The sequence below is a fragment of the Nyctereutes procyonoides genome, unplaced genomic scaffold (assembly GCF_905146905.1).
Source record: "Nyctereutes procyonoides isolate TBG_1078 unplaced genomic scaffold, NYPRO_anot_genome, whole genome shotgun sequence".
Classification (NCBI taxonomy): Eukaryota; Metazoa; Chordata; class Mammalia; order Carnivora; family Canidae; genus Nyctereutes; species Nyctereutes procyonoides.
Window position 1 is genome coordinate 3,089,082 of NW_026575045.1, and position 17,379 is coordinate 3,106,460.

General features: G+C 35.4%; 1 protein-coding gene across 4 annotated transcripts in view; it reads right to left on the reverse strand.

The window, feature by feature from the left end:
• HBS1L (HBS1 like translational GTPase) overlaps positions 1-17,379 on the reverse strand; it is an 85,015-nt gene that overhangs the window by 65,780 nt on the left and 1,856 nt on the right. Inside the window, exons 2-5 of one of the 4 annotated variants that reach the window (XM_055324657.1) lie at positions 14,966-15,031; positions 8,055-8,183; positions 7,151-7,345; positions 3,734-5,892 (exon numbers count right to left, since the gene is read on the reverse strand). In XM_055324657.1, the coding sequence (XP_055180632.1) occupies positions 4,421-5,892; positions 7,151-7,345; positions 8,055-8,183; positions 14,966-15,031 (1,862 nt within the window). In that variant the 3' untranslated portion in view covers positions 3,734-4,420. Of the gene's footprint in view, positions 1-3,733; positions 5,893-7,150; positions 7,346-8,054; positions 8,184-14,965; positions 15,032-17,379 lie in introns of those variants that run through there. The other 3 variants (XM_055324655.1, XM_055324658.1, XM_055324659.1) reach the window with 3 other exon arrangements.

Below are 17,379 nucleotides of genomic sequence, written 5' to 3' on the forward strand. Positions count from 1 at the left end.
ACACAATGTCAGATGATAAGTGCTATGAAGAACAATAAAACAGCGTTGCAAGGGGAAATGGCTGTATGTGTCGAGGAGGGAGGTTGTAATTTTACATGGAATGGTAATAAAAGGAATACAGTGAACTAGGATGCATATGAAGGTTCCCCTACCCCAGGACTGGGAGTGATATATAAACTACAATCTGAAACAAGATCAGCAGGGGGAGAAACGGGAGTGGTGGTAGGGGCAAAGCGCCAAAAGGAAGCAGAAACAACTCAGGTAGGTTTGTTCTTGGGTGGATTGGGAGGAGGGGTGCACATGAACAGAAACCAGTTCCTAAAAGGAATAAATATATTATTTATATTTACATATATATTATCTATAAATATCTATAATTAAATTATAAAATAATTTAAAATGTTTCTACAGAGGACAGAAAATTAGAGCTAAATTTGAAAAAGTTACTCTGGCTGTAATGTGTAAAGTGTTTTGGGAGAAATAAACCAAGAAGTAAAGTTCCAGTAATTCGGCCCCAAACTAATGGCCTTTAGGAGGTAAAGTATCAAGAAGGATGGAGAACAGTGGGTCAAAAAATGTATAATCCATCTTTATTACTCATGGTTTCCATATATGTAAATTCACCTGTTCATTAAAATTTATTAGTAACCCCAAAATCCTTACTTGTAGCACTTTTGCAATCATTCCCAGACAAGTGCAGAGAAGCAAAAAATTTGAGTCACCCAACATGCATTCCGCACTGAGGTCAAAAGGTGATACTCTGCCTTTGTGTTTCAGCTCTCACACCATAAACAATTACCCTTTTCATGATCTAGTTAGTGTCACATTTTTCACGCTGATTTTAGTTGTTAATTTTGCTGTTTAAAATGGTCCCCCCATGAGCAGGGTATGTTAAGTCCTCCATGGTAAACATATATAAAATTTTGTCTTTTGGAAAGCCAGAATTCTGAGTGACAAATATCTTAGAAGAAATTCTTTACAGCTAGATAGTTCTTTTTTTTTTTTTTAATTTGTTTACAGAAACATAAAAAACAGGTACCTTCAGTATAAATTATTAAAATTCCGTCCTGAAGGATCAAGCTTATCTAAAAAAAATCCCTATGGATAAACTGTGACGTTTTCTTATTTGGTTTAAGAGAATCTCAGAATTATAATTTATTTCAATGTAGCTTTTACAAAAATGTATATACACACTCAAAATGACAAGTCTTTTACATCCTAAAAATTAAAAATACAATGTACAGCTGCATATACTAAGCCTAAAAGAAAACTTCTAAGGAATACTATCAACTATTCCCTATCTGGTCAACATTCTCTTTGTTTATATAAGTAACAAAAAACAATTTTAGGTTACTACAAGAATGACTCTATAACCAAATATAAACTTGTAGGAACACAAAACACTTACTGCTACATAGTTCTTCCTCAGTGTATAACTGTATACTTGTTTACTTGTAATGGTCCATATATAAATTTTGGGTCAACTTAAAAGGTAAATAATCGTGTAAGAACCCATTACTTTTCTCTTAACTGTGTTTATCTTAACAGTGCTTCCTTTTACATACAAAGAAAAGCACTGTACTAGTTTTACCTCTGTTGTGACAATCAGTTGCATGACCTGCCATTGAATACTAACCATAACATGTAACACACTGGGAATATTTATTACTACTTATATGAGAAGGAAAAAGGGTAAAAGAAAAGTTCAGGAAAGGAGGATTCAAAGCCAAAAGGAGGAAAAGAGGTTAGAATGCTAGTTATTAAACTGGAAGTAGGAAAAAAGTAAAACAAAAAAAGAAAGAAAAGTTAAGCAAAGTGTCATGTACCCTAGTTCTGGGCAATTAATGGAAAGAAGAACTACAACCTAAGGACACAACCAAAGACTTTAGAATACAAAAGGACAAAACATCCGTGGACATTAGATCACTTAAAGACCAAAAAAAAAAGTAAGCAAAAATAGTAATTTTAAATGTCTTGTACTTTGTATCACTTAGAATATTATTATAATATCATTTATATTCCTAAAGAAAAATATTAATGTACCTGATCATAATGCAAATAAACATGGCCTTGCATCACAAAACTGATACTGGAATTAGAAAATAAACCAAAACTCTTAGCATACCTTAGCTACCAAGACACACAAAAGTCAATCAAAAACCAGTAGTCAATGCAGAATATGCACTTAGTGCAAACAATCATCACTGGCAGTATATCCATAAACAGGCACTGGTCTTTTTATCAATGGTCAAAGGCCAAAGGTGGGAGGGGCAAGCAGCCTTCTTGGTTCCACTCTCTGAATCTAAGAGACTGTGACACTTCATTAGTCAACAAGGCCATATCATGTATGTACCTGACAGACTAGTAGCCATGACAAGGGAAAGAGGGAAACCTATTTAAAAATTATTGCCTTCCCTATCATTCTGCAATACAGATTTTCCTCCTAAAGAAATAATCTTATAAGTGGTAGTTATAATCCTAATAAGTCAACAAAAGGAGACCTAGTCACTCTACAAGATCTACTATATGGCTTAAAAGTATTCTATTTCCACTTGAAAATCTGTTATAAAAGGTAAAAAATAATAGTACCACTGTTCAACTTCAGTATGGGTTAAATATGTATTTGTGGATTCATGTGCAAAGCAGATCACTTGCGTAACATTTCATCTATCTGCAATTATTGTCAGTTCCAAACAAACTCACAGAATACAATTCACTTCTAAATTGGAGACTGCCCATAAATAAATCCAGTTGAAGAGTCATATACTAATTCAAATTCTAAAACTGGCCATAAAATATAACATGATTTGTATGATCTCCTAAGCATCAGTACACTGTGCATTGAAGCATGCAATTAAAAACAAAACCTGAAGACATCACAAAAAAAGCGTTTGGTCAAGAACAACGACATTAATTCTAGTTTAAGTGTTCCCACCAAAACACTAGATATAAAAAAAATCAAACACAGCTAAAAATATTGGAATGTCATTCTGAGAATAAACTGAAATGAGAAATACAAAAAAAAAAATTATCAAAAGCATAGAGAAATAGCTGTCAGAGAAAAATACTACCTTACTGGGAAAAGGTCAGCTATTTCAATTTCATTAAGAAGTAACATTTTAGATATTATTTTTTTTCCTGCAAGAAATACTACTACTACTAATAATAAAAAGAAATACTAATAATACAGTATCAGCATCCTCTTATGCAAAAGACTATCATTCCTAATGGGCAGCTTTCCTTAGTATTCTTGATTACTAGAAACTATGAAGTATAAATCCACATTGTTAGCATTACTAATTCCTCTCATTCTACTCATTTCTTGCCCTAGAGCAGTGGCTCTCAAGTAAAAGTAGCACACCAAAATCACCTGGGGACTATTTTAAAAATACACAATCCCAAATGTCATCCCTCAGAGACTGATTCATCATGTCTAGAGTGAAGCCACAGTATCTGTGTTTTGAAAAAACTCCCCCAGTGATTCTGTTAGTAGAGGACCACTGCTTTAAGGGATAAATTACATACTTGTTTCTAATGACCAGAAGAGCTCTTATTTGATCTACCATTGCCGAAATTTTGTCAATGTAGCACATACAGCTATCAGTGTCAAAGAGGAAAACTCCACATTTCATTATTTCCAGTAACAAAAAAAGGGTGAGAGATCCGATAAATCTATCTATTCAAACAACATGCAACCATACTTGAAAACACTTTCTATATATTTATTTTAAAGTATGCATTTAGGACAAAGGGTTTTTAAAATGTATAAAAATAATTTATGTATTAATCCAACTTCAGTATGTACATGGCCCCCTAAAGGATTTTCATTTTATTATCATCAAAAGTGTATTTCAACAATCTCCACAGTATTCCTAAAAGTCAGGAATTTTAAAATTTTCTATTAGAAAACTTTTAAGTACCCACCTACAGAAAAATAATGAATGGGAATGATATCACTAATATTTTAAAATAGAATTACATCTCACCTATGCTATGCCACAAATCACAGGAGAAATCTTCATCACTAAACTATAATAATCCCAAGTGGCATTTTCATTTAAGAGCAAAGCACAAAAATACTTTAAAAAGAAAATGTCTCATTGTAAAAACTTATAAAGTTGAATGCTTCAAACAAAAACATCTGAAAGGTCTGATTTCACAACATCAAGTTTCCATACGCACTCTGTAAACATACACCCATTTTAAGCTATCAACTTAAATAAAGCCAATTATCACTAAAAGATACAGTAAAAAAAAAATTCAGTGCAAAAATACATATCAACTGAAGCTATCAACTGACTTAAGACAATTTTAATATAAAAATCACAACTTGAATCCCATAATATAAAGTAACCCTATAAAGATTTTAAATTATTTAAAACAAAAGCTCTACAACAGTGATCAAGTTTTCCTTTTGTTACTATTCTCTAGTGAAAGCTTTCTTTTGACTAGCTTTTACAATGTCATCAGGAGATGCTGATTTGAAGTCAAATGGTGTTATTGCTATAAGAGGACTTATTTCTTTGTCCTTTATGTCTTGAACTTGTCTACTATAAAGAAAAGTCTTATATAGGTCAAGGGTGCGTCGTCTGCAGCTTTTCAATGGATAACGAAGACACAGTGTTGAAGCAAAAGCTGAAGGTCTAGCAGCAAGGGCCTTGGTCCAAGAGAGAGAAAAAGGTGGTTTCCTAGTCAAAGGGCCTTTATTGGTTTTCTTGTAATCCTTAGCAAAATTGAAATTTTTCCCTAACTTTGAACTTAAAACTTTTGTTCCTGATGTTGGAGCAACTGATTGGTCTACCGCATGTTTTGGACCAAAATTAGGGGTTTTTATAAGGACACTAAGATCAATATTTGAATCTATTCCAGGTGACCTCATTTCAGATAAAGTGAGATTAAAGGAATCCTTCTTAATCTGAGAGTTGTCTATTTCAATTGTTTCTGCAATCAAATCAGAAAGTGACAAATCCTCAAGGTCTCTTGTAGGAGAAGCTTTACAAAATGCCAAAGATGACAGAGATCCTGTTAATTCTGATATTCCAGTTGAAGATGGATATCGGTTTCCTAGCTGCGACAGGGGAAAGGATTCTAAACTTAGATCTGTAAAACTAGCAGATGACTGGCTACAAAGATCAGATAACGTAAAGCACTGGCTTGGATTATTTTCTTTGTGTTCCTGAAACAGTTCAGCTAGGGATGGACTTTCAGACTGGGAAAACTGCAAACTGTCATTTTTTAAAAGGTAATTTTTGGCACTTTGTTCAACTGAAGAAATACTTCCAACTTCAGTCATTTCACTAGCATTTAAATGATCATGAGCCATATTTTCCAATGAGCTAGTTAAGAGCAAAGGATTATTTAAATTTCCTATGCTGTTTTGTACTGGAATGTTTTGCAAATCAGGTAGGGAATTATTTTGAATACAAAAAGAGTTATTAGATGTTATGTTCTTTATCATTAAGGATTTTAAATCTGGTATTTCTTTGAATGAAGAATCATCTTTGGAAACATATTCAGATTCATGAGGTCTTAACATATTAGCACCTAGATTCTTTGAAAATAGACTTTCCAGGCCATCTGTGGACGATAATTTGACTGATGGTTGACTTTTACAAGAATCTCTTGGCATATCATCAATTAGGTCAGCTAGTGACAGCTCTTTTGTTAACTTACATGATTCTAGTTTCTTTTCACTTTTAGGTCTGTCAAGTTTCTTTTTTTTATGGAGTAAATAGTGACTTGGTACAACTGAGGAATTATGATATACTCCAGATTTTGCCAATGAGCCAGAAAAATCAAAGGGTTTGCTACTACAATCCAAGTGGTTTGTGGATTGAGGACAAGAGCTTTGAACATTATCAGCTGAGACTTGAGAGGAAGATAATAAGACTCCTTACCTTACAAAAGCCATTAATTTTCAGATGAATAGGTTGACATATGCAGAAGACAGTCACAGCAACCAAAAGGAAACATGAAATGAGGCATTTAATTACTAAATGTTTCTTTTGACTATAACATGAATAAAGTGATCAAATATTTGATCATTACTTGATAAAAAGTGAACACTCTAAAAAAAAACAATTAATAAAGGAATTTTACCTTCCTTTTACAACCTTAGCTTTTTTAAAGTGACCTTCATACTTAGTTCACTGATATATACAAATATAAGTACCAAGTCTAATTTTCACAAATTTTATAATGTAAGGTTTTAACATATTGAAATTATCGTCAGGATTGTCTCAAATTCAAAATGTCTAAAAAACCAATGAAAAGAACTAGTTCATCTTCTCCTGTATTTTTAATGTATTAAAAACAAGCAAATTATATTCTATGATTTCTGGGATAAACTATTATTAGTAAAGATAAAATATTATAGACTCATTTTCATAGGTCAGTTACAAGTGCTTCCCCATCAAAACTCTTATTTATTTATTCATTTTTTCAAAACTTTTAAAATTTAAATAGAACATAAAACACCACCCTTATTTCATGGTAAAAGACTGTGTACAACTTTGTTGTGGTAAAAAAAATCCAGTCCTCAGGTTACAGGAAATAACCCATTTGATAAATCACCATGCTCCTACTGACAGATACCATACCAATTACTATAAAGATACCTCAGTTCCCTTCTTATGTCAATTAAATTCGAAATTTAACCCCAAATTCTATAAATTTAAAATTAAAGATTTGGCTTTGAAATGCAAAAGTAGTGTAATTATGATACTTATGATATTTAAATAAAACTAATACATTTACTATAAATGCTGAAAATATAATGGCATTTTTATAATAAGCTGGGTATTAATTTCCATTTCCTAACCCATTAGGGTAAAAAAAAAAATAATCAAAAAGCTCTCTAAGCTACTGACAAGAAGCAACAAATGTCCTCGTTTTTATCTGACTTTATTTCCCCTATATTCTGCTAGTTACCAAAAAGAGCAGAGAAATAATCAAAAAACAAGCTTTCACAAAGGGAAGAGAACACAGCACTCAGCTTAAAAGTTCACAAATGGGAAAATCAAGTGATGATGATCAGGATTATTTTAACATACACAATTTTCTGCCCATTTTTCTAAACAGCCAAATCAAATCAAAGCCTCTTTTAAAGCATTAACTGTAAAACTAAAAGAGAACAAGTTCTAAAACATACCTTTTGCTATCTTCCCTGAAGATATTTCTCCCTCACTCTTGACCTTCCAATTCTGCATTTTCTCTTGTTCCAGAACCACTGCCAGAGCCTTCTGCACATCAAACTTGTTCTTCAGAACTGCATCAATCAAAGTGTCATCTGGCACAGCATCTCCAAGTACCTCTCTCATGTGATCAAGGCATGAATAAAGACGAGCTAGAACAGAAAATAATTAAAAGCCATACTAAATGGTGCCATGAAAGAACCCTCAATCTTCAAAACAACAACAAAAGATCTGAAACTATATTTAGGATGTTCAACTTTCCTCTTTTCTTGGCAAAAATTATTTATAATGATATTTTTATCCACAATATACCTATCTTTCCCGATTAGAGCTCATGAAACAATGAATATTGCTGAGAGAAAACAAATCACTGAAGTTTCTCTCCTAAGGAGATGAAATAAAGATCTCAGTCAAAAATTCCAGTTACTAAATAATAGCCACACAACCAATTTTTCAACCATACAATTAGCCATACACTACACACAAAATATACTTAATAAAATGTAAATATCTGGGATGCCCGCGTGGCTCAGTGGTTGAGCATCTGCCTTTGGCTCAGGGCATGGTCCCGGAGTCCTGGGATCAAGTCCCACATCAGACTCCTCATAGGGAGCCTGCTTTTCCCTCTGCCCCTCTCTCTCTCTCTCTCTCTCTCTCTCTCTCATGAAAAAACAAATCTTTAAAAATAAATAAATGAAATAAAATAAAATGTAAATTTTCCTTGAGTATACAAGAGACATTTGTACCATTCCTACCCACAATCACTACTATGAACAATTACAATAAATCTGGTAAATTCTAGTATATTAATTATCAATCATTTTCTGACATGAAGCACAGATAAACTACTTTTTACTATACCTTGATCAATTCCACTCAGCTGATGGTTCAAAAGAGAACTGGAGGACTCTTTCAGGCCTTCGTAATCGTATTCTTCTACAGGCTCAACAAGAGAAGGTTTGTCGCGCTGCGAGTAAATAAACTGAGCAGCTAGAAGAGAAAATGATGGAAGAATGCTGTAGCACAGCCACTTCCCAGTAAGTTTTCTTTTTTTCCCCATAAAAATTAAAATAAAAATTAAATATTCTGACCTACCACCTATGGCTATTTACCTATATTCTATAAATGGATAAAAACAAAAACAAACGAAGACAAAACATACCAAACCCTAAATCCTGCCCAGATGCCCTTAGCAATTGCTCAACTGGCCTCTTGCTATCATCATCCTTCGTTCTTCCTATCTCCAAAATCTCCAGAGTTTTCAAACATTGTGTTTCCGAACTCTTCGTCCCTCCCTATTACTCCACCTTCACGCAAAATGTTCTCTTCTTTGGAACAAATATTTCAAACCACAAACCAAACATTATTTGCATAAATTAAGAAAATACTAAAAACAATTTAATTTTCATTTTCCAAGAATTGCTAATTTTATCTGAACTCAACAGTTGACCAAAATCACAGGCCTTAACTTTTGAACAACTCCTACTTTTAAACACTGTCTACACTGTATGCTAGTGTCACATACCTAACTTTGACTTTCAGAGATCAGTCTGTGCCAATCTACAGCACTGAGTGTCATCACTCAATATATATCTGGTATTGTATATTTCATTAAAAGGAGGACAGACAAAATATTGAAGTGCCAATATATGCCTGAATATCATAAACAAAATACAAGCAAGCAAAGGAGAAAATGGACACCACGCCCAAAGTGTGACTCTTTCACCTCAGCTGGATGCTAAATGCACTCAATTCCTAGAGATTATGCTCAGTTGTGGAGAAAGAAAATTAAAGAACAAGAAAGATTGAAATTTTATTACAGTATTCTACAGGCAAGTTGTTACTAGGGATTTTATATTATGTAGCTTTCTAGAAGAGAGCATGCATAGCACTCAAGTCTACTGTTTACTGTTCACACATTTAACTTCTGTTCATGTTTTTAAGGCATAATCTATGAAAGAAAGGGAAACCAACTACAATTCAAGGTTTATAGCTACTGCATATAAATAATGCACATACAGATATTAGATAATACTATGGTTTATATGTAACATCCAGAAGGCTGTAGCATAAGTGCTTCTCTATTCATAGAATAAACCAACGATGGCCTTAGAGATGCATAGGAAAGGCAAAGAAGAAAAATGTAATGATGTATTTTAAAAGCCAAATGAGGGACCCCTGGGTGGCTCAGTTGGTTAAGCATCTGCCTTCTCTCAGGTCATGATCCCAGGGTCCTGGAATTGAGCCTGAGAGAAGGGAGCCTGCTCAGCAGGGAGCCTGCTTCTCCCTCTCCCCCCCCCACCCCACCCCCGCTTGTGCGCACTCTCTTTCTCAAAAAATAAATAAATGAATGAATGAATTTAAATAAAAGCCAAAAAAGTAGTACAAGTGCCACAGAAGCAAAGATTAAGTAATCACTGAAGATTGGCACAGTCATGAAAAGATGAGGTCAAAGCATCAGAAAACCTGAGGAAGTGGAAGACATCTCTGGCAAGGAGAACCAATAAGAGAGATCAACAACAGCCGAGAGAATTCAATCTATTCTGCTATCAGGCATGCTTACTTACCTACTCACACCAAATGATAAAGAGAATGATAAGGGTGTAACAACATTCAAGTTGCTTTGGTTTATGATATTTTCCCCCCAACACTTCAATGTTTGGCATCATCACCTAATAGCAGCAGGGACAAAATAACGCCCACCACAGAATATTACACTGTTACCATAATGGTACTGCACTGCCAGAGAGATCCACAATGCTTCCTCTCTTGGCTCAGGCTGGAGGATGTGTGTCTTGCTTTGTGCATGCTTAGTGCTTGCCACTCCAATATCTGTGAGCATTTTGCCTTTGCAACATCACTCGTTAGTTCAACTCTTTCTCATTAAGCTTTTTAATATATTTTCTAAAGTCCTATATTTACTGGAATATTTATTAGGAAGTTAAGCTATCTTCTTAAATGTGTAAGCATTTTTATTAAGATAATTACTGTTTTTGCTAATACTTTACAGGTTGAGTGATCTGTCATGATCCTATTTTTTACCCAGATGTTCTGTTATTTTCAGTGTACAGTTTTGAAGACCATAAGGTCTTTCAAGGATACACATACTATATTGTATATATATCTTCGTATTTATCCCCCTCTAGTTCAAGGAGAGTATAACACTATTATATAAAGTCAGCATGGCTAAACAGAAGAGACATCTTATTTATAGACTCTAAGATGACCACTATTTTCATGTTAAAATCCCAGAATGAGGACTTGTCTTACAATCAAATGGCACCTCAACATTATGTGATACTTAGATTGACAGATTTACTTTAAGTCGTACATAAAATAACGATATCCCTTACGTTCTGTATTATCTTAAAACATAGTACTAAAAAATGTAAACTGGCCCACTTTGTGCCTGATTTACAAATTCTTTTCCTAGCTAAAATAAACTACCCAGTTTAGCCTAAGAGTAACAAATATACTTTCCTCAACTTCCTCTCATGGCTTTCACCTGTGAGGAAAACCCCAAGAAAAAATCAAAAATTAATTTTTGAGGAAAAAAATCAGATAATATCTCTCAGCAATTTTCACTTAGGATATATTGATAAGGAAAAGAAAGTTGTCACTATTCAGGCTGCTGCTCAACCTCAGAGGAGCTATTTTTTTCTGGGGGGACGGGGGTTCCTTATCAGCAATCCACACACATATCCAACTCAGAAACCTATACTGCTGCCACTATTTTAGAGGCAGTGTTGGCTGGATTTGCTGGGAAGTGGGTCAGGATGGAGGGTAGACAAATTCCCCAGGGAAAGTAACTATTAGTGGGGGAAAAACAGTGCAAATCTTTGAAGCTGAAATGAGAGCCCAAAAGGCAACAAATACAATAAAGAGCAATAAAAAAGCAATGAAGAAAAAAGGATAGATATAAAATGCTATTCTTTTCTAAATTAATTCACAAACTTTAATGGAAATGCTTTCTGAAAAACCGGGACACCCACGGTGACTTTTAAAACTTAAGGCATTTTAACAAATATAAAGTTCAAAGAATTGAAAATCTAACTCCTACAACTGCCCCAAATGTTTTCTAAAAACCTTAAAAATCACGTAAGAGGTACTCATTAATGACACAGCTATCCAGGCTTCTTCCTCTGGAGGTTCTGATTCAGTGATACTGGAAATGGGGCAGGGAATCTATATCTTTAAATGACTCCCAGCTGACCAACATCAGCAGTGAAGATCCAGAAACACTGCCCTCCAAGTCCCTGCTGTGGTCCACTCTGTGCAGTCATCAGCTTCCTTAGGAAAATACTGCCCCTTGACTCACATTCCTCCAACAAGCAGAAAAAACACACCTACAATTAAAAACCACCTCCCAAGTCTGTCCCCTACTTCCTTCCCAGTCCTCATTCCTACTGCAACTGCATTATAGTGTGAGCGTTCTCAAATGAGCCTCACATAAAGGCCACTGCTCAAGCACTACTGTCTTCCTCTATCCAGGATGCCAGTCTTCCTCCCAGATTACCAGTCCAATCCCCCCTCTTCCAAAGTACCTTCCCAGACTCCTTCATCCAGGACTATGGCTTCCCCCACCATACTGCTGTGGCATATCTGAAGAGGACTTTTAACATGCTACCTTATACTAATTTATAAATTTATTAGAGTAGGGTTTTCCTTACACGTTAACTGATGCTCAATAAAAATTCTGAATTGGAATGAACTGAATAAGGATCACTACCATTTAAGTAATCATTGGAGGCCTTTTGACCAAGGTGCCTCCAATGCCTTGATAACATATGGAAAATGAGGCCAAAAAAAAGGAAAATGAGGCCAGAGTCAATTCCTGTAAATGCCTCAGGATTAAGAACAATTAAAAAAAGCCAACTAGGCTTTCCTAAATAATGCAACCTTTAAACTAGAACCAATCAAATAATTTCTCTGCTTTGTTTCCTTTTTTTTAAAAGATTTTATTTATTTATTAGAGACAGAGAGAGAGAGAGAGAGAGAGAGAGAGAGAGAGAGAGGCAGAGGGAGAAGCAGGCTTCATGCAGGGAGCCCGACGTGGGACTTGATCCCGACATGGGACTTGATCCCGGGTCTCCAGGATCATGCCCCCAGCTAAAGGCAGCGCTAAGCCGCTGAGCCCCCAGGGCTGCCCTGTTTCCTGTCGTTTCTATAAAAACCTTATCCCAGGGGCACCTGGGCGGCTCAGTGGTTGATCTTCTGCCTTGGACTCAGGGCATGGTCCCAGAATCCCATCAAGTCCCACATCAGGCTCCTGAGAGGAGCCTGCTTCTCCCTCTGCCTATGTGTCTGCCTCTTTCTGTGTCTCTCATGAATAAATAAAATATTAAAAAAAAAAAAAAAAACAACACCTTGCCCCAGCTCCATTCCAGTGGAACACTCCTAACCACTTCCAGTTTGGAGCCGCCTGACTCAAACTAACATTTGAATTAAAATAAATTAAAAATTTTAATATGCCTCAATTTATCTTTCAACACTTCTAATTATAGTAGGCAAAACAAAACCCGTATCTGTCCAAATAAAGTAATATATGTGTTCTTTTTGCCATCCCCAATTCTTTGACATATGTTCAATATTCAATATCAAAGTCAATTTTTCCAAAGGGAAAAAAGTTGTAACATTTAGAAATCACCTTTCCATCACAAAAACTGTGCTTAGCAGAGTTCAAAAAAATATATGTGCTGATGAATTTTAGAAAAAATTAATACACTGATAAAATCACTCAATTATCAGAATTCATTAGGACCATGAATATGATCATCTTTTCAATGACTTTGGCTGAACAGAGAGAGGGGATCCCTGGGTGGCTCAGCGGTTTCGCGCCTGCCTTTGGCCCAGGGCGCAATCCTGGAGTCCCGGGATCGAGTCCCGGGATCGAGTTCCGCGTCGGGCTCCCGGCATGGAGCCTGTTTCTCCCTCTGCCTGTGTCTCTGCCTCTCTCTCTCTCTCTCTCTCTCTCTCTCTCTCTCATAAATAAATAAAAATAAATCTTAAAAAAAAAAAAGAAAAGAGAGAAGATTCTTCTAAAACTATTCATTTTTTACTGAAAATCACTTGGAAACTATACCACTAAAGAGGAAACATTTCTGATCTAATATCACTACTATTTTATACATGCTTTGAAAACTTAAAAATCCAAAACCACGTGTTTTTGTTAAAAATACAGTTTGTCACAGAAAAAACTCAAAACCATTTAACCATTTATCTCCTGCTTCAATAATGTCATCGATTTCTTGGAGTGTACAAAGAATAAAACTGTACTGAATATGAGCCACCCACAAGACACACATGAAGAGCTATGACAGACACAAGGATAAACTCTGAGCTCAAGAAAGGGAGGCCATGAATGTAAATCTCGGAAAATCTGAGTCCCCATTCACCAGTCCCTCTTCTGAACTTCAGAGGCAAAGCATAATCGTCTTATCACAGGTTTAAGTCCCAGTCCTCCAAGGGTCTAACCTCACCCATATGCTTCTCTAGAACTAGGTATGCTTCCTGAAGTTACCACCTCCTTGATAACCAGTGCAATTTCTATCTCCTAACAGGATCCTGACTGGTAACAGTGTAACACTAGAGCAAGAAAGGAAAGGCCTTGATTACTACGGCTAAATGATGAGAGTACCAATGAAGAGCTAGATGCATTTCAGAGGAACAAGTCACAGGATAAGCAAAGGCAGGAACAGAAGAGGTGCTAAGACAACTTGTGGAACACCTATGCTGTATAAAGAAAAAGGAATTTGTGCTCGCTTCGGCAGCACATATACTAAAAGGAATTCTGTAAAGTCAGAAGGGACATATTTGGTCTTCAAAGACTAAAAGTGAGATTAAAGCAGGCACAGGTCTATAGGACAGCTCCATAAACAATACAGTACTAAAGACAAGGTGGATTTCAATACAAATGTTAATTATATTAAGCCTTTAAACTTGGAGAAAATGAGTTTTGTGAATTATATTTATATTATACCTAACTGAATTTAATTTTACCCCTTCGTGGCATAGTAAAATCCAGCAGGGCATTTTAAGCAACTATTTCTAGAGTAGGCTGAAGTTTGAAGACAAATATATTATTAGGAAAATTATAGAAATGGTCTGGTCAAACACTCTGCTGAAAAGAAGATACAAATGTTCATGTTTTCTTTATATGGTGGCAAAGAAGAACTCTTTCTGCAGGTAAGACAGGAGATGCAGCTCTGATGCAGAGTCCTATAGAAATGTGAACTCTAAATCACTCTGGCTCCAGAGAACTGAACCACACATATTTGATTCATTTAACAAGCTGTTTAATGGTAGATAAACTGAGGTACTGTATGAAGGGAAGTCTATGCATAACATCTCAATGTTTCCAAAATTCAAGAGATTTCCTGAGTATATAACATTAATTGCTACTGGCCTTCAGAAGTCCTAGATTTTTGTTATTGACTAAATTACCATTTCGGTACAATTTAGATTAACTGCATGTTACAAAGAATACTGGAAAAAACATTACAAAGAATATTGGAAAAAACATAGTTTTCAAAGTTTTCTTCAAATTGTTTTAAGCTAAATTATGAAATCAAAACTTTATAATTCTACTCATGGATAAAGAAATGATTTTATATACCTTTAGGAGTTAAAAACGATATCTTTTTAAATGTTACATAATATTATAGTCTTATGGGACACATAAGACTATATGGAACTAATCCTAGAATGACAATAATACTTAACATTTTTTAAGTATCCAAATAATGGAAATCAAAGTATTTTTTAGAAGTCACCTGTTGATGGCGAAATACAATAATCATCCTCGACAGACTGGCCATAGAGATCATCATCTTCAAAATCTAAAATAAAAACACGAGAGATAAATTCTTCACAAGTTCTTTTTATATTCTTAGCTATTAACAAGAAAGCATCTAACTTCTCTCCAAACTAAATTGTACCTCAAAATTAAAGGAAACTTGGAATGTCTACTTTTCCAAAAAATTCTAAAAACTTTACCCACAAAGTAGGTACTTACTTTCTATATTCATCAAGGCATATGTAGTTCTTCAGTTTTTAAGCTAGTTGGGTTTTATTAAAATTGTTCCAAGTTTTTATTGCATGTGATCAAAAAAGGATAGTACCAAAGACCACAAACTTGAATCCTCTCTCCAGTATTAAAATCTGAAATACGTCTTCCATTCATTTTTTTCACCAAGTGCCTTCTGTGACCAAAGCATTTATTTCCCATACAACGGACTAGTACAGGATATACGATCAGATCATGAAAAGTTTTTCTTCAAGCTGAGCTAGTTAATTTCTACAAAAACCATCTTATCGGGGCACCTGGGTGGCTCAGTGGATGAGCGTCTGTCTTTGCTCAGGTCGTGATCCTGAGGTCCTGGGATGGAGTCCTGAATCAGGCTCCCATAAGGAGCCTGCTTCTCTCTCTGCCTATGTCTCTGCCTCTGTGTCTCTCATGAATATATATATATATATATATATTTTTATGATAGTCACACGAGAGAGAGAGAGAGAGAGAGAGAGAGGCAGAGACATAGGCAGAGGGAGAAGCAGGCTCCATGCACCGGGAGCCCGACGTGGGATTCGATCCTGGGTCTCCAGGATCGCGCCCTGGGCCAAAGGCAGGCGCCAAACCGCTGCGCCACCCAGGGATCCCCATGAATAAATTTTTAAAAAACGAAAAGAAAACATCTTATCCTAAATTCTCTTACGCTCTCTGATCATGCTAGCTGGACTTTTTTTCCTACTGACTAGAATATGTAGTTTGCCCATATTTTCCTAAGGCTGTTTTTATTTTCCTCATTAAGGTTCCAACTCTATGTCATCTATTTGCATATGTCTTCCCTGACCACTCTGGTAAAGAGACAAGCCCCGCTGCCACTTTTACTCTCTAGCACACTTCTCCAATTGATTGTCTTCGAAGCACTATATCTGCTTCATTCCATGAGACTATAAGGTCCTTCGGGGAAAGGCTCTGTCTTAGCCAACTACCAGCCATGACTGGAACTAAATTAGTTCTCATTGTAGTATAAATTAATGAATGAGACCATTTAAAATGAAAATGCACAAGAAAGATAAATATATTTACATAAATGTATCTATTCATTTGATAGATTATGCCAGGGATTACTAGATGTATCTGAGGGACAACACTGAATGACAGGTGCATTCCAAGATTTCTATGAATCTAAAATCTAACAGGAAACAAAGACACGAATGCAAGCAATTACAAAATTATATGACAAGTATCTGAGACATGAGAAACAGTGATTTGGGATTACACATATGAACATCAAAAACAGAACAGGGAGTAGAGTGGCTAGGGAAAGATTCTCTGGAATATAGTAGTTAAACAAATTCCAAAGGATAGTTAGTTTCTGAGGGTATTCATATAGCAGGAACAGCATGTGCAAGGGCTGAGACCAAATATTTATGGCAAAGAGAAATTAGATAAATTTTACTACTGGATAAAAACATGTATGAATCGGGGATCCCTGGGTGGCTCAGCGGTTTGGCGCCTTTGGCCGGGGGCACGATCCTGGAGTCCCGGGATCGAGTCCCACGTCGGGCTCCCGGCATGGAGCCTGCTTCTCCCTCCTCCTGTGTCTCTGCCCCTCTCTCTCTCTCTGTCTATCATAAATAAATAAATCTTTTACAAAAAAAAATGTATGAATCAATAAATTATCGGATCACAATCCCAAGTAAACAATATATCAGCAAATAAATGGGGAGCCATTTACAAAATATTATTTTTAGATATTCATATGACAAGAAACATTTTTACTAAGTCAGCTTTTCAACTGAAATTGACCCTAACAGTACTACAGTATAAAAAGATGAAGAGAATTCATTCCTAATATCTTTGTAAAGAGCCTCTTTTCCTCAACAAAATTCCATAGTATTTACTGCACATAAAGCATTGTACCAGCTACTGGAGGAAATGAACAATAGAGTAAAAATAACAATGAAGTATGGACTATGCCATACTTTTAAATTAGAAGCTAATTTAGTATTAGCTAAAGACAGTCATGTAAAGTACTAAAGTACTATCCAAATTACAGAGAACAAAGTGAAAGTTAAAAAGAGGAACCAATAGGTTTAAAGCACATACTCTCTCTAATAACGTCACATTACTTTTGAGAATTTTCAAATTATTATTCGAAAATAATAGAAAGGGGAAATATCA